General features: G+C 40.0%; 2 protein-coding genes across 13 annotated transcripts in view; one reads left to right on the top strand and one right to left on the bottom strand.

Annotated features, from left to right (window-relative positions):
• Window positions 1-12,664, bottom strand: part of ORC3 (origin recognition complex subunit 3) — an 87,624-nt gene extending 74,960 nt beyond the window's left edge. For 10 of the 11 annotated variants that reach the window (XM_062186483.1, XM_062186490.1, XM_062186484.1 and 7 more), the window contains exons 1-3: window positions 12,592-12,664; window positions 9,689-9,743; window positions 3,216-3,313 (exon numbers count right to left, since the gene is read on the bottom strand). In XM_062186483.1, the coding sequence (XP_062042467.1) occupies window positions 3,216-3,313; window positions 9,689-9,743; window positions 12,592-12,615 (177 nt within the window). In that variant the 5' untranslated portion in view covers window positions 12,616-12,664. Of the gene's footprint in view, window positions 1-3,215; window positions 3,314-9,688; window positions 9,744-12,591 lie in introns of those variants that run through there. The other variant, XM_062186491.1, reaches the window with a different exon arrangement.
• A 112-nt stretch (window positions 12,665-12,776) lies between these two features.
• RARS2 (arginyl-tRNA synthetase 2, mitochondrial) overlaps window positions 12,777-20,412 on the top strand; it is an 82,647-nt gene continuing 75,011 nt past the window's right edge. For both annotated transcript variants that reach the window (XM_062186476.1, XM_062186475.1), the window contains exon 1: window positions 12,777-12,864. In XM_062186476.1, coding sequence (XP_062042460.1) covers window positions 12,829-12,864 — 36 coding nt within the window. In that variant the 5' untranslated portion in view covers window positions 12,777-12,828. The remainder of the gene's footprint in view (window positions 12,865-20,412) is intronic.

Genomic DNA, 20,412 nt, shown 5'->3' with positions numbered 1-20,412 from the left:
CCTATAATAGGAAAGTTTTAAAACTCTTTTTCTCTGTTGTTCAGTAATTTTAGTCTATGAAATAAACTAGCAACATATATACACACATATACATATACATATATACACACACACACATACATCTGAACAGGTGGAAAAAAGCATTATTAATATTTTTAAATACAGAAACATGTGAGCCATATACAAAGTATGAAAAAGAGCTAGACAATCTAATTTTAAAGAGCATTTTGAGCTACAGAAAGAAATAGGGACTTGAGGCTGAGGGGCAGGGGAGGGAGTAGCCAGGCAAATTATGAAGGGTAAGGGGAGAAAAACGCACCAAACATACAGGTTGTCTTATTATGCAGATAGTGTCCTGGTTATCAGAAGTCTACCAACTATAATAATTTCTGTCTCAACTAGAGTATGACCCCCAGTGCCTTCTTTCTGTGAATGATTTGTGCTAGGCACCAGGAGATATCAGATAGAAAAGTCTCTGCTGGTATCCACAGTTAACTCATGTGGATATATGCAAATGACTTTTTACAAGAGCACAGCTTTTCAGAGTCACTATTGTGTCTGCAGTCCCTCTGAAGAGCCATCTGGAAATATGCTAAAGGACTATATTTTCAGGCTGCCTATTTTGATCTCTCTCACTAGTTTTGGAAAGAAAAGTGTCATGGATCCAATTCCAAAGATTACACATTAAATAATTAAAAACTAGATGAAATAAAAGACTTTTCCTTACACCTCAGTAATTAGTGCTTCAGATTCTCCATTTTAAAATCCCTCTCATTTATTCATTTAACATTTACTAGCCACTTATGAATGACAGTTTCTACTCCTCAAAGGGAAGAAATTAGGTACGAATCGATAATTAATATAGCTGATAATACAGAAGCCAAGAGTAGGACCACCTAACTTGTAGGTGATGGAGGAGGTGACATGAGGTAAGGGAAATTAGAAGGAATGAGTAAGGAAGGCAAGACAGGGAGAAAGCATCAAATATCTGGTGAACCACACATACAGCTAAGCATAAAAAAACGTAAGAAGTGGTAGTAAATAAGGCTGGACAAATAAGCAAATGACTAAACTAAGAGTTAAAAGATTGGATTTTACGCTATAATGAGAGCTACTGAAGGGATGTGAAGGAGAGACATGGTCAAATCAAGGTTAAGAAGGGTTAATCTGGTAGCTCTATGAAAACAGGATCAGAGGGGCCAGCGCTTTGACATTATGGGTAAAGACCTGTCTATAATGCCAGCATCCTACAAGGGTGCCATTTCATGTCCTGGCTGCTCTACTTCCAATCCAGCTCCCCGCTAATGACTTGGGAAAAACAATGGAGGGTGGCCCAAGTGCTTGGATCCCTGTCACTAATGTGGGAGACCTGGATGAAGCTCTTTGGCTCCTGCTTCAGCCTGAGCTAGCCCTGGCTGTTGCAGCCACCTGCGGACTGAACCAGCAGAGAGAAGACTCCTCTCACTGTAACTGTGCCTTTCAAATAAATAAATAAATAAATCTTAAAAAAAAAAAAAGAAGAAGAAAGAAAAAAAAAAGAAAAAGAGAAAGAAAAGAAAGCCAGATCAGAGATAGTAAGGGAGGCTGTCCAGGCAAAGGAGCTGAATGGAAAACCCCTGGAACCTGGCACAGGGCTGCATTTGCCCAAAGGAGGACTTTTCTAATTTGGGTAATGGTACCTTAAGGGCTAATGGCAGATCTGAAGGATTTGGCATCAGGGACACCAGCTGGGGGATATATGACAACCCAGGTTAGGAATCGAAGAGGGCTTAAACTGGAAACCACCATCACATGGAACACATGACTGAGCTGAGAACAAAATGCCCTTAACAAGTCTGCAAAGCATTCAAGAGAAAGATCTACTGAGAACTGTCTAAGAAGTGTTTGCATAAAGCTATTTACCTCATCCACCAGGTCAATCTGACTTAGGTGACGTGCATATAGTATAAGTTTTGCCTTAGCCATCTGGAGGAACCTTGTGCAACCCTTTGTTCTTTATCCATATTTTCCTTTATCTATTCCCAGGAATGTCCTTCTTAAAAGTAATCAGTAGTCTTCTTTTCAGCATACTCTGCCTCTGAAAATGTTTTTAACCAAACCTATCCTAAAGACAGTAAACTCCAACCTGTCAGAAATTCACATTTTTATAGGCCAGACCAATGTATTTTCATTGTGTAATGATACATGAAAAATTACTATCATGTAATAAATAAATTGACTAGAATCTGACCACTTCCCAAAACTCATTAGAAATCACTGGACTTGTGTTTCTGGGGCCTATGTCACTCATATTCTGCCCTGAATAAACTTTTTTTATCCTTTTCATAGAGGCTATTTATTTCTGGCAACAGAACAAAGCCACTAGGTATAAAGTGATAAAGATTGAAGGAAGTAGAAATATACTGGAGGTCGCATTGTCTCCCTAAAGCTTCAAAACCAAAATCTATGACACAGCATTGGTCCAACAAAACAAGTCATATGTTCAAGATGCTGGCACCAGAGGTACCATTTTGCTGTACTGGAGAAACTGTTCAGAGCTGGAATATAAAGAACATGGTAACTGGTTATAAGGAAGGAGTATAGGATTTGGGTCATTGGTGCCATAAGGGCTTGATTTAAACTTATAAACTGAATGGATAATTTAAAAATGCAGTATTTGAAGTTCCTTGCCTTAGCAGCTATCTTTTTTTTTTTTTAAGACTTATTTTATTTATTTGAAAGGCAGAGTTAGAGAGAGAGGTAGAGCCAGAGAGAGAAAGATGTCTTCCATTCCACTTGTTCATTCCCCAAATGATCACAGTGACCAGAGCTGAGCTGATCCAATGAAAGCAGCCAGGGGCTTCTTCTGGGTCTCCCACACGGTACAAGGGCGCAAGGAGTTGAGCCATCTCCTACTGCTTTCCCAGGCCATAACAGAGATGGATCGGAAGTGGTGCAGACAAGACACGAACCAGCACCCCTATGGAATGCCGGGACTGCAGGCTGGGGCCTTAACCCACTGCACCACAGCACTGACCCCAGCAGCTATCTTAAACATATGTTCCAGTATCTGATGCTATTCTTAACCTTTAGAATAAAAGGGTTTTTAGAATAGACAGACTATACTTGGTCAAATTTCCTATATTTCAACAATGTTCTCACAAACTGGTGGAAAGATGGGAAGCAACAAATATGAGATTTACAGTATTAGAGAAATGTTAACAAAAAAAATTCACCTCAGTCTCAGACTTCATCTGTTGCCACATCAGTTGGTAAGTTTCAAATCGAAGCTTACTGTCCTCAGACTCATTGTTCCTTGCACTAAAATAGTCCTCTAAAACACAAAAAGAAGTTAGTTTTTTCATATAGTTAAACTTAGAAACCATGTGCAAAGTCACAAAGTGATAGGAGTTGAATTTTTTATATGGACCAAACATACACATATAATTTGTTTATCTGAGAATAATATTCAATATTTTTGTATTTAATTTTAAGTATCATATATTTTACCATATTAATTGTATCTTTACAATTAAAATGCTTTTTTTAAAAGATTTTATTTATTTATTTCAGAGGCAGAGTTACAGACAGTGAGAGGGAGAGACAGAAAGGTCCTTCGTTCGTTGGTTCACTCTGCCAATGGCCACAACGGCCAGAGCTGTGCTGATCCGAAGCCAGGAGCAAGGAGCTTTTTCCTGGTCTCCCACAAGGGTGCAGGGGCCCAAGGACTTGGGCCATCTTCTGCTGCTTTTCCAGGCCACAAAAGAGAGGTGGATTGGAGGAGGGGCAGCTGGGACTAGAACCGGAGCCTATATGGGATGGTGGCGGCAGCCCCCAAAATTCCTTTAATTTTTAAGACTGCATTTCTGTCAATTACTTTTGACTTTATAACAGTTTAATAGTTTTTGGCTTGAGATCTATACATTTAATATTAATGTGTTTTCATTATTTGCTCCTATTCTAAAACCTTACATACTTTGCTTTCTACATCTTCTGACCTCTCCTGTGTTAATGATTCATACTATTAATATTCTTATTTTTTTGTTCCAGTGACATAGCTTAGTCCAAGTTTGTATTATTTGATATCCTATTTGAATGTGTTCACCAAATGCTAGCCATTTATCAAAATACAAATTAATGCAGTGATTTTCTTTTCTTTTTTTTTTTTTGAAAGGCAGAGTTAGACAGTGAGAGAGAGAGAGACAGAGAGAAAGGTCTTCCTTCTGTTGGTTCACCCCCCAAATGGCTGCTGCAGTGGGCACACTGTGCCGATCCGAAGCCAGGAGCCAAGTGCTTCCTCCTGGTCTCCCATGCAGGTGCAGGGCCCAAGCACTTGGGCCATCCACCACTAATGCAGTGACTTTCAAGCTTTTTAAACCATGATCTATATAGAGGAATACATCCTACATCATAATCTACCATATATACACATAACAGAAACAAAAACAAAATTCCCACAAAATAATATTTACCCTTATCATATAATTGCAAGTGTTTTTATTTTTACTTTTATCATGGTACACTAACGTGATTTCAGAACTCACACATGGGTCACAACTTTCAGTTTGAAAAACACCTATTTATTGAATAACTATCTTTTCTCCCATTGGTTAGAGATGTGCTTTAATCTAAATACTTATATATACTTTGAATTATTTTTGAACTTCCTATTTTCTTGTACGGAACCCAACTCTATTCCCATATCACTTCTGAACTGTTTTAACTATTGTAACTTGGTATATGATACATTTTAATATCAAATATACCCAGTTCTTCTTCCTACTGTCACCAAACTTTGATACTCTTGTGAAAAAAAAATTAAGGCCACTCTTTCAAATTAATTTTTTCAAATTAATTTTATATCAATTCTGTCACTTTTTCAAAAATAATTACACTGATATTTTGATGAGGTAAAATCAAATTTGTAGATTGAGTTGAAGAGATAAAATATTTTTTAATGATTAAGAGGAGAGAGACAGAACTTCCATCCACTGGTACTCTCCTCAACTAGCCTCAACAGCCAGGACCACTCTGAAACCAGGAGCCTGGAAGTCCATCTGGGCCTCCCACAGGGGTGGAAGAAGACCCAAGCACTTGGGCAGTCTTCTGTCTCTTCCCAGGTCCATTAGCCAGGAGATGGATCACAAGCAGAGCAGCAAGGACTCAAACTGGCACTCAGATAGGGAATACTGACATCACAGGAAGCAGTGGCTGAACCTTCTGCATCACAATGCCAGCTCCTATAGTCTTTTTTTAAGTGCCAGATATTTTATCATAACAGCTAGAGCTTTCACAGTACTACATTTCAGTTCCGAGTATTCTACCACCAAGGTTTAATATTAACTGATGGTTTGGAACAGAAATTTTCTCTTATGTTAAGGAACATTGCTTTTAATCATGGTTGACTACAAGGGTTTAACAATCATTGATTTTTAGCTTTAGAAAAATTTTTAGGGGGCCAGCGCTGTGGTGTAGTGTGTAAAAACACCACCTGCAGTGTCAGCATCCCATAAGGGCACTGGTTTGTGTCCTGGCTGTTCCACTTCCCATCCAGCTCTGTTATAGCCTGGGAAAAGCAGCAGAAGATAGCCCAAGTCCTTGGGCCAGTGCACCCACGTGGGAGACCCAGACAAAGCTTCTGGCTCCTGGCTTTTCAAATAAAATAAAATAAATCTTAAAAAAAAATTTTTTTTAGATTATACTGAAGTCATCACATGGTAAGACAAGTTATACTGTTATAATGGACACAAAAAAGCAAGGAGATATTGTATTACTAAGAGACGAAAGAGAATAATTAGCTTAAAAGCAAACAAAAAAGTCATTTTATACTGAAAATTGGTAAAATACTGAAGTGGCAGGGAAGGATATAAATTTGTTATGTTTGGGCAATGCTGCATCAAAATACATCACGCAAAATCCATATAGAAATTGGCAAACAGCAGCAGCAGGACCGCTTAATCTCCTTCCCATGACCTCTCTGCTTTACAGAGGAAGCAGGTAAAACTAAATCACCACTGAGAGGAGCTGAGCAATGCGAGCCCTCACTACTGTCAGGCTTCACCTGCCTTGGCTCCCATCACAGTGCTTTAATCAGTGTGGTCGCCTGCACAGTGCTGGTGCTTCGGAGTCTCTCTACCCCGTTCCTGCTCAGTCACTTTTTTTTGGTGAGCAGTCATCACAGAACACCAAGGAAAGGAAGAGTTACCAGTCCTATCTTAGTCATATGCCCTAAGTGTCTTTCAGTGATGAAACAGATGGTGGGCAAAATGCAGAGCCTCTTCCTACTTCTTCAGGCAATCTGTTTGAAGAATTGATGCCAGGAAGATAAGTGCTAAAATGTGGGTATGTTTTATTCATTCCTATTCCAGCTGAGTTGTAATCAGGGTCAATTCTGCTAATATTTTCATTAATTAGGACAATATCTACTGGCCTTAGATCAGCAAAATGAAAAACAAAATTTAATGAGCCTCTAAAACTCAAATTATACACATTAGGTGTACTAATACTAAAACGTATAAACAAATCAATAAATTATAGCTGAAAATCAATACAAAAAGTTCTCAGTGGGGCTGGTGACCTGACACAGCAGATTAAGCTACCACCTGCAGTGCTGGCATCCCATATGAGCCCTAGCTCAAGTCTTGGCTGCTCTACTTCCAATTATCTGTTATCCATGTGGGAAACCTGGCTGGAGTTCCTGGCTCCTGGTTTTGGCCTGATCCAGCCATTCTGGTCACTTGGGTAGTGAACCAGCAGATAAAAGATGTCTCTGTCTCTCCTTCTCTCTCTGCAACTTTATCTTTCAAATAAATAAATTGTAAACAATATTCTCAGCAAAAATCTGCCTCCTATTAAGAAAGGCAGTATTAACAAAAGGTTGGCTAGACTGTGGGCTCTGGAATCAGACAAATCAAATCCTGGCTCTATCATTCATCAACATTATAACACTGAGAAAGTTCTTTCTGTTCTTTCCCATACATTTATATGGAGATAATAATCCATGCCTCATAGTTTGTAGGGATCAAACAAATTAACAAATTAATGCTTACAACAGTCTTACACGTAGTAAATATGCAAAAAAGTTGGCATTTTTATTAGTTATAATTGCATTGCTAATGATATATCTTGCATGCTATGTCTCCCTCATGGATAACAGGGGAACATGTCTTAATTGTTCTCTGAAGTATTTCCCAATAAGTTTTAGCAATCTTCAATGCTAAAGAAACTTGTTCATAAATCAATCACATAAAAATAATTTAAGTGGAATGGGATCTGGGACCCAAAAGTTCCGTAAGTTGAAATCTGAGTAAGATTAGTAAATTGTATCAATGATAGTGTCTTGGTTGTGATACTGCATATAGTTCTATCTAAGTTCCTGATGAACACAGATGCAAAAATCCTCAACAATTCTAGCCAGTAGAATCCAACAACAATTCAGAGAGGTCATTCTCATGGATCAAATGGGATTTATCCCTGGTATGTAGGGATGGTCCAAATTTGAAATCAATCAATGTGCTACATCACATTAACAAACTGAAGAACAAAAAACCATGTGATTATCTCAATAGATGCAAAAAAGCATTTGATAAAATACAGCACCCTTTCATGATGAAAACTCTAAGCAAATTGGGTATAGAAGGAACATTCCTCACCACAATCAAGCAACCTATGACAAACCCACAGCCAGTGTCCTATTGAATGGGGAAAAGTTGGAAGCATTCCCACTGGGATCTGGAACCAGATAGGATGCCTACTCTCATCACTGCTATTCAATATAGTCCTGAAAGTTTTAGCCAGAGCCATTAGACAGGAAAAATAAATCAAAGGGATACAAATTGGGAAGGAGGAAGTCAAAACTATCCCTATTTGCAAATGACATGATTCTTTATATAGGGGATCCAACAGACTCCACTAAAGTAAAGTAGCAGGATATACAATCAATACACAAAAATCAATAACCTTTGTATACACAGACAATGCCACAGCTGAGAAAGAACTTCTAAGATCAATTCAATTCACAACAGCTACAAAAAAAACTAAATACCTTGGAATAAATTTAACCAAGATGTCAAAGATCTCTATGAAGAGAATTACAAAACATTAAAGAAAGAAAAAGAAGATACCAAAAAAAAAAAAAAATGCAAAAAATCTGCCATGTTCATGGATCGGAAGAATCAATATCATCAAAATGTCCATACTTCCAAAAGCAATTTACAGATTCAATGCAATACCAATCAAAATACAAAGGACATCCCTCTCAGATATAGAAAAAAATAATGCTGAAATTCATATGAAGACACAGGAGACCCTTAATAGCTAAAGCAGTCTTTTTTTTTTTTTTTTTGGGACAGGCAGAGTGGATAGTGAGAGAGAGACAGAGAGAAAGGTCTTCCTTTTTGCTGTTGGTTCACCCTCCAATGGCCACTGCGGCCGGCGCACCATGCTGATCCGAAGCCAGGAGCCAGGTGCTTCTCCTGGTCTCCCATGCGGGTGCAGGGCCCAAGGACTTGGGCCATCCTCCATTGCCTTCCCGGGCCATAGCAGAGAGCTGGCCTGGAAGAGGGGCAACCGGGATAGAATCCGGCGCCCCAACCGGGACTAGAACCTGGTGTGCCTGCGCCGCAATGCGGAGGATTAGCCTGTTAAGCCACGGCGCCGGCCTGCTAAAGCAGTCTTACACAACAGAAACAAAGCTAGAGGCATCACAATACCAGATTTCAAGATATACTACAGGGCAGTTATCATCAAAACAGCCTGGTATTGGTACAAAAACAGATGGATAGACCAATCGAACAGAATTGAAATGCCAGAAATCAATCCATGCATCTACAACCAACTTATCTTTGATAAGGTAGCTAAAATCAATCCCTGGAGCAAGGGTAATCTCTTCAATAAATGGTGCTGGTAAAACTGGATCTACACATGCAGAAGTATGAAGCAGGACCCCTACCTTACACCTTACACAAAAATTCACTCAAAATGGATTAAAGACCTAAATCTATGAACTGACACCATCAAATTATTAGAGAACATTGGAGAAACCCTACAAGACCTTGACAGGCAGAGTTCTTGGAAAAGACCCTAGAGGCACAAGCAATTAAAGCCAAAACTCACAAATTGGATTACATCAAATTGAGAAGCTTCTGTATTGGAAAAGTGAAGAGGAAAGTGAAGAGGCAACCGACAGAATGGGAGAAATTATTTGCAAACTTTACAACTGATAAAAGATTAATAACCAGAATATATAAAGACATCAAAAAACTCTACAACAACAAAACAATCTAGTTAAGAAATGGGGAAATGCAGTGTCACATCCCATATAGGTACCAGTTCATGTCCCAGGTACTCCACTTCTGACCCAGCTCTCTGCTATGGCCTGAGAAAGCAGCAAAAGATTGCTCCCTGCACCTGCACGGGAGACCCAGAAGAAGTTCCTGGCTCCTGGTTTCGGACTGCTGCAACTCCAGCTGTTATGGCCTTCTTGGAAGTGAACCAGTGGATGGAAGACCTCTCTCTCTCTCTCTTTGCCTCTCTGTAACTCTGCCTTCCAAATAAATAAATAAATCTTTAAAAAAAAATTGGGCAAATGACTTAAACAGGCAAAAAGGCAATCTCTGAATAGTGACATATATTTAGGATATGAACTTTCCAGCTTTTGAAGGAGACATGGGAGATAAAAACCCAACCAGTTTGTTATTAAAACACTTACCTATTGGCACAGAAATCTTTCTCTTCTTTAAGTTTGGCTTAAACACAAAGCAACCCTATAAAAAAAGAAAGAAAAAAGCTAAGGTCAAAGTAGCTGAAAAGCAGAGAAATCTGATTGACCAAGTACTTTATGTATACATGATTTTTTAAAGGGGATGAAGGAAATATTTCTTTCATGTCATAAGTAATCCTATCACTTTTCTCTGAATTCTAGAAAGAAATCTCTTTTACATAAAAAAATGTTTATTTATTTGAAAGAGACAGAGATCTCCCATCTGCTGGTTCACTCTCCAAACACCTGCAACAACTAAGACTAAAGCGAGGAGCCCAAAACTCAAGCCCAAGTGGTGTCTTTACCACTGTACCAACTGCCCAGCTCAGAAAGAAAAAAAAATTTTTTTTTTTTAATTTTTGACAGGCAGAGTGGACAGTGAGAGAGAGAGACAGACAGAACGAAAGGTCTTCCTTTGCCGTTGGTTCACCCTCCAATGGCCGCCGTGCTGCAGCCGGCGCACCGTGCTGATCCAAAGGCAGGAGCCAGGTGCTTTTCCTGGTCTCCCATGGGGTGCAGGGCCCAAACACTTGGGCCATCCTCCACTGCACTCCCGGGCCATAGCAGAGAGCTGGCCTGGAAGAGCGGCAACCGGGACAGAATCTGGCGCCCCGACCGGGACTAGAATCCGGTGTGCCCGCGCCGCTAGGCGGAGGATTAGCCTGTTGAGCCACGGCACCAGCCTAGAAAGAAAATTCTTAAACAAGGGGACAATCCATTCTTTCCTTTCTCTCCCATGGAAGGCCCATCTTTGATTTGCTCTTTGAGAACTGATCTAAGAGTAGACAGAGAAAAGCAAATGAAATTTAAACCCAGAAAGGCCCCAATTTTATTAACTTAGAAAAGAAACTAATACTACATATAAAATGAAAATCAAGGACAGGTGTTAGGCAGAGCACTTAAGACGCTACTTGGGACACCCACAGTCCATATCAGAGTGCCTGAATTTGAGTTCTGGCTTTGCTTCTGATTCTAGTTTTCTGATAATGCACATCCTGAGAGACAGCAGATGAAGGCTCAAGTAGTTGGGTTCTGGGCACCCATATGGGAGAACTGCACTGAGTTCTCTGCCTGGCCCAGCCCCACCTGTTGTGGTCACTTGGGGAATGAACCAGGGGATGGGAGATTTCTATTTCTCTGTCTTTCAAATATTTAACTGAACTCTACATATCTGGGACCTTGACAGGAAATACATAATTTTGGCTGTTTCTCCCTACATATCTTTATTTCTTTTTTTTTAACTTTTATTTAATGAATATAAATTTCCAAAGTACAGCTTATGGATTACAATGGCTTCCCCCCCATAACTTCCCTCCCACCTGCAACCCTCCCCTTTCCTGCTCCCTCTCCCCTTCCATTCATATCAAGATTCATTTTCAATTCTCTTTATATACAGAAGATCAGTTTAGTATATATATATACATATACATATACATATACATATACATATATATATATCTTTATCAGATAAATTCTCATTCCTTTATCCAATAGAGTTTGGCTCAAAACTTAACTCCTCTCATAAACTTTTACTAATTCTCTAGTCAGAAATGCTCCTCCCCTGAGATCTCAGAGTACCTGAACATATTTATTTTGCTTTGTTTTAAATCACTTTTATTGTATATCATAGTTATTTATGGGTCTGCCTCTCCAAGTAGACTGTAAGTACCTTCAAAGTAAAGACAAGCTTTTATTTAAATTTTTTCTCCAATTTTTAGGATAGTGAATATCATAAGAAAAGAGAGGTAAAAATGTTTGGCTAGGCCAAGAACAAGAAGTGAAAAGTTCCCTAAATTACTGAAATAGTCTTGAAAGGCTGCATTATATAAGGTTTCCTTCATAATTATCCAACCATGCTTTCCAGGAAGAAAAATAAAAAACACCTCACATTCTGCAAGACATTAAAAAATACGGTATGCTATGCAACAAACAGGATTAGGTGACAGACCACTCAAAACCAAGATGACTAAAGATAAAACAGAAACAGTACAATTCCTAATAAAAACACCAGTATAGTTAAATGTATTCTAGTATTTGCACCTAGCCTAAATAGTCAATCCTCTGAAACCTTAAATCCTACGGCCTGTACTTCCTCCATGAGATGTAGTCTTGGAAAACACTACTTTCCACATTATCATTTTGAAAGAAATGTCTTCCAGCTTCTTCACTTGTACTTTCAGCTTTAGGGGCTTCTTGTTGCACTTACAATAGGACTGAAGACCATCCTTTAGGCACTGTCCAATCGGGTTTTCTGTAACAAAGGATCTATCACACTTACAAGGTATATTCCTTTTGTCCTCTGGGCCCCCAAATATGCTATTCTCTTTGTCCTTAGCCTTGCTCCTATCCTTTGCCTAACTTCTACTCATTTTTCAGGTCTCAAAATGTCACTTTCTCCCAAAAGTCATCAATGACCTAGCAATCTGTATTATTACGTTCTTTCAGCTCTTCTCTCATTCAGAACTGTTTATCTTGCTAACACAACTCAATCTGTGACCTTCAGTGCAGAAACGGAGTGTATTTTGCTCACCCCCTCAGCTCAGCATCTAACGGAGTGCCTGGTGCACAGTAAATATAAAAGGAACAAAAGTAAGCGACACTAGGCCAATGCTCACGGCATGTGACCTGTACAAAGAACTTAAAAATCCTCCTAAGCCGCACCACAAGGCAGATCCCGGTCCTCGCCCCACAACCAAAGCTGGCCTCAATTTAATATGCTGCAAAGAGACTCCACCACTTCCACCCCTTGAACCGGCCAGGGAGCTGGACCCTACGTAACCTCCACTTCTTGCCTTCTTCAAGAAGCAATGAGGCGCCGGCGGAGCCCCAGTGAGCTCCCGCCCGCCACGTACCTTGGACACCGAGGAGGTGGCCATAGTCACAACGGCCCAGCGGAATCGCAATGCACTCGGGATTTCCCGCGCGCCCTCGCGGCGGCGAGGGCAGAGGTCAGTGGCTGGCCACGAGCCTTCCTGATTGGTCGGCACCGCCCCCCGGGGCGTGCTTCCGGCGCGCGGAGGCGGGGCCTGTACAGGAGGGCGTGAAGAGGCCCGGGAGCTGAGGGTGCGGACGCGCTTACCGGGACGGACATGGCGTGTGGCTTCCGTAGGTCCATCGCAGGTCAGGTACGGATCCCGGAGCCGGCAGAAGCAGGGCCACCGCGGAGCCATGGGCCCCATAACACGTCCATCTCTGCGAGCCAGTACTCAGTCGGCGGGGAGGGCGGGTTCTGAGGAATCCTGTTTATTTCTGCTAGCTCCTCCCTCTTCGAAGCTACAGAGGCAGATAGCTAGTGTGGAGGGTCGGGGATACGGCCGAGATCAATTTCTCTGAGTGAAGAGTGAACCTTGAAAAGCACTTGTTGCTTCCCTCACTGCTTCTCACCCCACAATTTTGTCTGCTTTATTTGGGTGGAAAATCCTTGACCGTGTTAGACCCTGTAGAAATAAGGGTTCTCAAACTGAGTGAAGTTGGTGATGGATCTGGATCAAATTAGATCCATCAAAAGGCTAGTTGTTTCTTTTGCAGTCACGTTGGCAGCCTGTTCCAGAATGATATTTGAGATATATAAGACTATTTTTCTTGACTCAGAATCGTATTTGAACAGAGCTGTAATAATGGAATAAAAAAACTGGAATTCACCAAAAAAATTTAAAACTCACAGGCCCCCTGTAGAATTTTGTAGGGAAACTGCTTGTTGTGCTCATGACAAACCCATTTCCTTTTTATTAATGGACATTTTTTACCTGGTGTATAGTTTACCTGAGCTCATTTTTACAGTGTTTCTAGACATTTTTGAGGACAACCATCTGCCTTTCATTATGCCTGCAGGGGTACTACCCTGTCCAATATGAAGTCCTGCTATATGTGAATAAAACAAAGCTGAGTTTATTGCTTACTGGTGTAAGGGAGAACAACACCTCCTCATAGCTTTGGCAGTCTCTTAAAAGGCAAGGTCACATTTTATTGAAAAATTGAAGTAAGGTTGAAAGTTGGTCTTTCAGGTGGCAGAGTTTGAAGGGGTTAGTGGGATTTGGCTTTGGTAGGACTGGATAGCAATCTTGATAAAACAGCTTGATTGGTGGAAAGGGCAAGGCAAAGAGACTTGAGGCATAAACTGTTGAAGAATTGATAGATTTTAATCCTTATTTGCCTGGGGAAGACTCTCCTAGAATAGTGAAGGTATGCTAATGATGATAAAGAAATGTTAATATAGACAGACCTTAGATTCCAAACCATGTGGGAATAGGTGGTTTCTATTCTCAACTGTTATAACAAGATAATGCTGTGACTGGAAATTCACTGTGTATAGTTTTGCAAAAGCTATATATTCTTCCTTGTAAAGAAAAGTTGAGTTGAAAAACTAGAAACTAATATTGAGTATATGTTTGTGTAACTCTGCCTATCAAATAAAAAATAACTCTTAAAACCCCAAAACAGGCCCGCGCCGTGGCTTAACAGGCTAATCCTCCACCTTGCGGCGCCGGCACACCGGGTTCTAAGCCCGGTTGGGGCGCCGGATTCTATCCCGGTTGCTCCTCTTCCAGGCCAGCTCTCTGCTATGGCCCGGGAAGGCAGTGGAGGATGGCCCAAGTCCTTGGGCCCTGCACCCGCATGGGAGACCAGGAGAAGCGCCTGGCTCCTGGCTTCGGATCAGCCACATGCGCCGGCCGCAGCGGCCATTGGAGGGTGAACCAGCAGCAAAAAGGAAGACCTTTCTCTCTGTCTCTCTCTCTCACTATCCACTCTGCCTGTCAAAAAAAAAAACAAAAACAAAAACAAAAAAAACACCCAAAACTGGGATATGGACTGTAGATTAATGTACATCAGTGCCTCAAGTAAATAGTTACCAGTAGACCCTTTTACCAGTACTAGTCTTAGCCCAATGCCAGGGGAAACAGCATTACATGAAGGAGAAAAAGAAACCTGTAGTTCAGGAAACCTATAGGCACAGTTGGATCAGAGAAAGCCCTAAATCCAATCATGGAGACTGGTGAAGAAAATTTTACTGTTTCAGAATAGTTCTGTATTGATCTGAATGTAAGTGAATTAAAAACTATGCTATCTAGCATTTGGCCACCAAACCATGGTTCTTTTTCTTTATTTATTGTTGCACCATTTGAAGGAAAAATGTCTAATTAAAAGCATTTACTAGTCTTGACACAGTTGTTGAAGTGAGAAGCAACTGGTATCTTCCCAAAGCGTTGCTTCTGGAGCCTTGTTCTGCAGAGTAGAATCACTTGAGCATCATTTGAAAGTACCTAAACTCAGGTCCATTGGCCTGGGGTCAGGTGAGAGCTTTGAAGAAAAAAATCATCAGGTGATTCTGATGTTCATCCAGGCTTGATAACCCCTGCCTCTGAAGACCCAGAGATAGAAGAGTGTGGTGCAGTGGTCTCCACACTTCACTTCACATTAGAATCATCTAGGAAGGCTTTTAATGGCCTGCTACCCAGGGCACACTAATTAAACACTAAAGCAAAGCATCAGTGTTTTCTAAAGATACCCAAGTCATTCCAAAATGCAGCAAAGTGAGAGAACTGCTGATGTAGTAATTAAGAATATTGACCATGGAAGACTTGAGTTTAAAACCAGCTTCCCCTCTGATAAATTTGTAAGTTCTGTGTACCTTACCTAGAAAATTAGGTACCTTATGAGGTTATTATCAGGATGCAGTGAATTGATATATATAGTGTGCTTAGAATTATGTTTGGTATATTGTGTGCATTCCACAAAAGCCGATATTAGAATATCTGAGGGTGGGATATTTGTAATCTCCCTTCCCCACCACCTCCACTTTATGGTGTGGAGGACTTATCTGTCATCCATTACCTTTGGTGAATGTTTAGCCCTACATGGAGTTGATAAGGAGAGAGCTACATATCTGAGGCAAACTGTTTAATTTCCAACAGGAATTTCTTAAAAGTTGTGGCTTGATAAAGAAACCCCCCACTCCCTCCACTTTTTTTTTCTAAAATAAGTCCTACTCATTGTAAAAAACAACACCAATAGGTGCAAAGAGTTTTAATAAACTCTGTAAATCATCAGTAATGTTGATTTTATATATTTCTGTGCAGAGATGTGGGCAAAATGAAAGAAAATGAGAATGAAGACTGGATAGATATACTTTTTTATAAAAACTGAGTTGTGTTGCATATTTTTAAAATTTTACAGTTCATAATGTCCAGCATACTAAACCTAACTGGTAGTGTGGTTCCTCATGTACCAAAATTACTGCTTTAATTAAAGTATTACATAAAGTTTTGTTTGAATTCAACAAAAAAATCCCAAAGGTGCTATTCAAAGAATTATTGATATATTTCTTGAATGAGAGTTCTACAAACAAGAAAAGGATTGTAAAAAGAAAAAATTAAAATTTAGGATGTTTTAAAAAACATCTTGATATTTTAAGTTTAGATAGTATCAACCCCTCATGAGAGATGAGGACATTCTCTCTTTTCTCTACCTTTACTAATTTGAGTTGGTCAACTAAAGTTTATGAAATGTATAGTGTGTTTATTAAACATAGCTGCACAACTTGTCTCCTGTTCATTTTATGTTGAATTGGATAAGATTTTTTTCCTGATACATGGCTTACTTGGCTGGCTTTTTTTATAAGTTTTTCAAGAAGGGTTTGTGGTGCTTTTTTTTTTCTTATAACCTTTTTTTTTTTTTTTTATAAAATTGTTGCATCTCAAATACACGAATCCTAAAAAGTGTCAAAAGGAGGCTTAATCATTGAACAATTAGCATGCTTAGAAATAATGTCAAAATAGACTAAGAAATAGTGTAAAAATTGTCCTCTAGAAATAAAGGAATAACAGCAGATTTTTTTTTTTAAAGATTTATTTATTTTGAATGCCAGAGTTACAGAGAGAAGGAGAAAGAGATCAAAAGAGATCTGCTCGTTCACTCTTCAGATGACCACAATGGCCAGCACCAGGCCAGGCTGGAGACCAGAAACCAGGAGCTTCATCCAGGTCTCCCACGTGGGTGGCAGAGGCCCAGACACTTGGGCCATCTTTTGCGGCTTATCCCAGGCCATTCGCTGGGAGCTGGATTGGAAGTGGAGCAGTCAGGACACAAACCAGCGCCCATATGGGATGCTGGTATTGCAGCAGTGCCTTTACCTGCTACGCCACAATGCTGGCCCCAGATTGTTTGGTTTTGAATTGGAATGTTCTCTCTCATGTCATTGATGCAAAGGCACACAACAATCCCAATGTGTTGTGAAAGTTTTCCATTTTTATATGTTGGCACATAATTCAAATAAAACAAAACTGAGCTGGTGAAACATGCATACCAGTTTGCAACTTCTCTATTGCATAAATCTAGTTCTATATATTATCATTACTAAATTATTTGCTGTACTCAGATCATGTTCTTTTTGATTAGGTAACATGGCTGATTACAAAGGAAAGTACAGTTGTTTTGTTTCCCATGGAGTTTTATTGATTGGTGCTTTATTTTTTGAAATGTAACTTAATCAGGATGTATTTCAGTGCTGAATTTTCTGTGTTATATATTTTCCTGACTTGACAATTTATTTTGATTGATACTTTGCATTTGTTTTTAATGAAATACTTAATCATAGAGAAGAATACAGCTAGTAGCTACATACCTGTTACCCAGATTGAAATATAACATATTACAAACACTGTTACATTCCCCTGAGTTCTCATCCCTAGGTGCAAACTGTTTCCTCACATAACAGGTAATGTATCTGAAAATTTGCGTTCATTATACCTGTGTGTGTCATTCACTACCTATAAATAGATCACTAATTAGAATTATTTTCCAAATTGTTAAATTTTATCTCAGTGGTATCAGACTATAAATATCTTTCTGCAACTTAGGCTTTTTGCTTTGTTTGACTCAGTTAAAAAAAAAAAAAAACTTCATAATGATGCGTGGAGGTCTGATTTTTACCTGAGTGGTGTGATATTGCAATAAAAAGTACCGCAATTTAGATTTGGTTTTTTATTTCTAGGATGTTTTCCCATTTTTTTTGAGCTTTCTGTCACTTCTGCCTTAGGGAATCATTTCCCAAATAAACCACCTCCATGCAAGTCCCTTTCTTAGACCCTGCTTTTGGGGAAGCCAAAATAAGTCTATGAATACATTTTATTTTTTCTTGAGTTCTATTGATTGATCTCTAGGGCTTCTGATAAGTGAGACCAAGTTAGGACCCCTGCCAAATCAGGCTATTCCATTCTGCTTTGGAATCTTTTGCTGATTTTCTTGGCTGTCAAATTTAAAGTTTGTAGCTTTGGGCTTTGTGTCTCTATCCTTATGTATTTGCTGCTGAAAAATCAATCCACCTACCATCTTTTTGTCTGCTTGCTTATTTTCCATTTTTCCTTCTTTTGTATTTTGGGGAACACCAACTTTCCTAACACAATTTTTTGTCCACAGTTTTAGTTTTTCTCTGGATGCTTTAATCTCTGTCCTTTAATGTCTTTATTCTGAGATGATTTTAGCCCATCCATGACATCATTTTAAATATTGTTCATGGAGCCAGAGTTGTGATACAGCAAGTTAAGCCACTGCCTATCACACCTACATCCCACATGAGCACCAATTCAAGTTCCCAGCAGTTGCACTTCTGATCCAGATCCCTGCTGATGTGCCTGGGAAAGCAGCAGAAGATGGCCCACCCCAACACCTATGTGAGAGACCTGGATAGAATTCCAGGTTCCTGGCTTCAACCCAAACCAGCCCTGGCCATTGTGGCCATCTTGGGGGTGAACCAGTGGATGGACAATCTCCCTCTCTCTCTGTTACACTTTCAAATAAATAAATAAATAAATCTCTTTTCTTTGAAGATTTATTTATTTATTTTGAAAGAGAGCTTCCATCATCTGGTTCACTCACCAGATGGCAGCCATTTTTGTTCAGTTGAAAGATACACAGACGATGTTGGCAGGAGGGTGCCTATCTCCTATTCCCTGGTTCTTTCCCCAAATGCCTGCCACAGGTGGGGGTGGGCTGCGCCAGGCCAAGTCAAGAGCTGGAAATTCAACCGAGGACACCTTCATGGGTGGGGGGGCACCCACTACTTGAGCCATCATTGCTGCCCAGGGTGCATGTTAGTGGGAAGCTGGAATCCGGAGCAGGGTCCAGACTTGAACCCAGGCATTCCAGTATGGGATGTTTGCATCCTTAGTGCATCTTAATGACTGCGAAATGCCTGCAACCGCCATAATTTTGTTTTCAGTTATGACTGCTTTTGAACTCTTGTATGCCACATCTTTTGTCTTCTTTCAGTCTGTCGCTTCCCTCCCTTCTCTGTCTCTTTTATTTTCTTTGCTGGTTTGTGATGCTGCTGCTTTTCCCTCTTTTTTATGCTTGGCAGCTCTGCCCAGGCTTTATATGTGTTGTTGTGTAGATTTTACTTCTTCACTCCCTGTCACATTTGTTCTCGGTTCACCTCACTTTTGTGGTTGCAAGGATAACTGCAGCTTTCCACTCCTCTTTTATCTCTGTCCTTTTGGTGGTTGTGACATGTGTACATTATTCCTGAACTCTAATGTAACATACTGAAATTTTGTTTAACCGTGGAATTTTTCTATTTTGCTATAAAATTCTCGCTGCTTACAGAACACCAATCAGGGTTTGCTCCCTGTGATTGGGGAATGCACTGCATTTCCATTGGGAACGTGCTCAGCATGCTACCCTACAATTTTTCTTCTCTTGAAAAGTACTGGAGTGTACTTCTCTGTTTTACTCTCTCCCACAGTTCCGTACCATCTCCCAGTCACAGAGGAAAAGCAAATTCTCTTAATTCATTTCTCTTAAGATTTGGGAATTAATGAAAATGAACTCATTTCTATGAGGATTATGAGGATTGAGCTGGGAGCCTTGGCAAACAGGGCTTTTCTGTTCTGCCTTAGAATCTTCTGTGTCTTTCCTTGATTATCAGCTTTCAGAGTTTATGATTTTGGGCTGTGCCTACCTTATGTTATCTGCTGCTGGAAAAACAGCCCACTTACCTTTTTACTTTGCTTCCTGCCTTTTCTTCTTGATATTGAGTGAAAACCAAAAGGAAGGAGATTATTTGAAGAAGTTGTCATTCCATCTCTTTATCACAGACATCTTTCTCTAAGTCTTTCTCTCTAGGTTTTTGTTTGTTTTTAAATTGTGGGTAGATACGCATAAAATTTACCATCATAACCATTTGTGCAATTCAGTGACACTAAGTACATTATATTGTTGTGCAACCATCACCACCATCTATCTGCAGAATTCTTGTCATGTTGCAAAATTGAACTGTATCCCTAAAACTGTAACTCCCCTTCCACACCAACCCTAGTGCCTTTTGTAAAACTATTGAAACTGTTCTTTTGGTATTTATTTTCTTGTGAATAAGAAACTTTAGTCTTAGAGTTGATTTAGGAAAAGTTTGGTCCTATTGACTTGCTGGACCTGTTACTGGGTACAACGTGCTGTATAGATTCCCTTTGTATTATATGGTTGCCAGAAGCACAGTAACTATCTTTTGCTAAAAATTCAGCAGGTTAAAACCCTGGCCTACAGTGCCAGCATTCTGTGGGGGCGCCAGTTCAAGTCCTAGCTGCTCCACTTCCGATCCAGCTCCTTGCTAATGCGCCTTGGAAAGCAGCAGAGGATGGCCCAAGTCCTTGGGCCCCTATAACCCTGTGGGAGTCTGGGAG

The sequence above is a fragment of the Lepus europaeus genome, chromosome 3 (genome assembly GCF_033115175.1).
Source record: "Lepus europaeus isolate LE1 chromosome 3, mLepTim1.pri, whole genome shotgun sequence".
Classification (NCBI taxonomy): Eukaryota; Metazoa; Chordata; class Mammalia; order Lagomorpha; family Leporidae; genus Lepus; species Lepus europaeus.
Note: the sequence above shows the minus strand (reverse complement) of the source record. Positions and strands in the feature narration are given on the sequence as shown.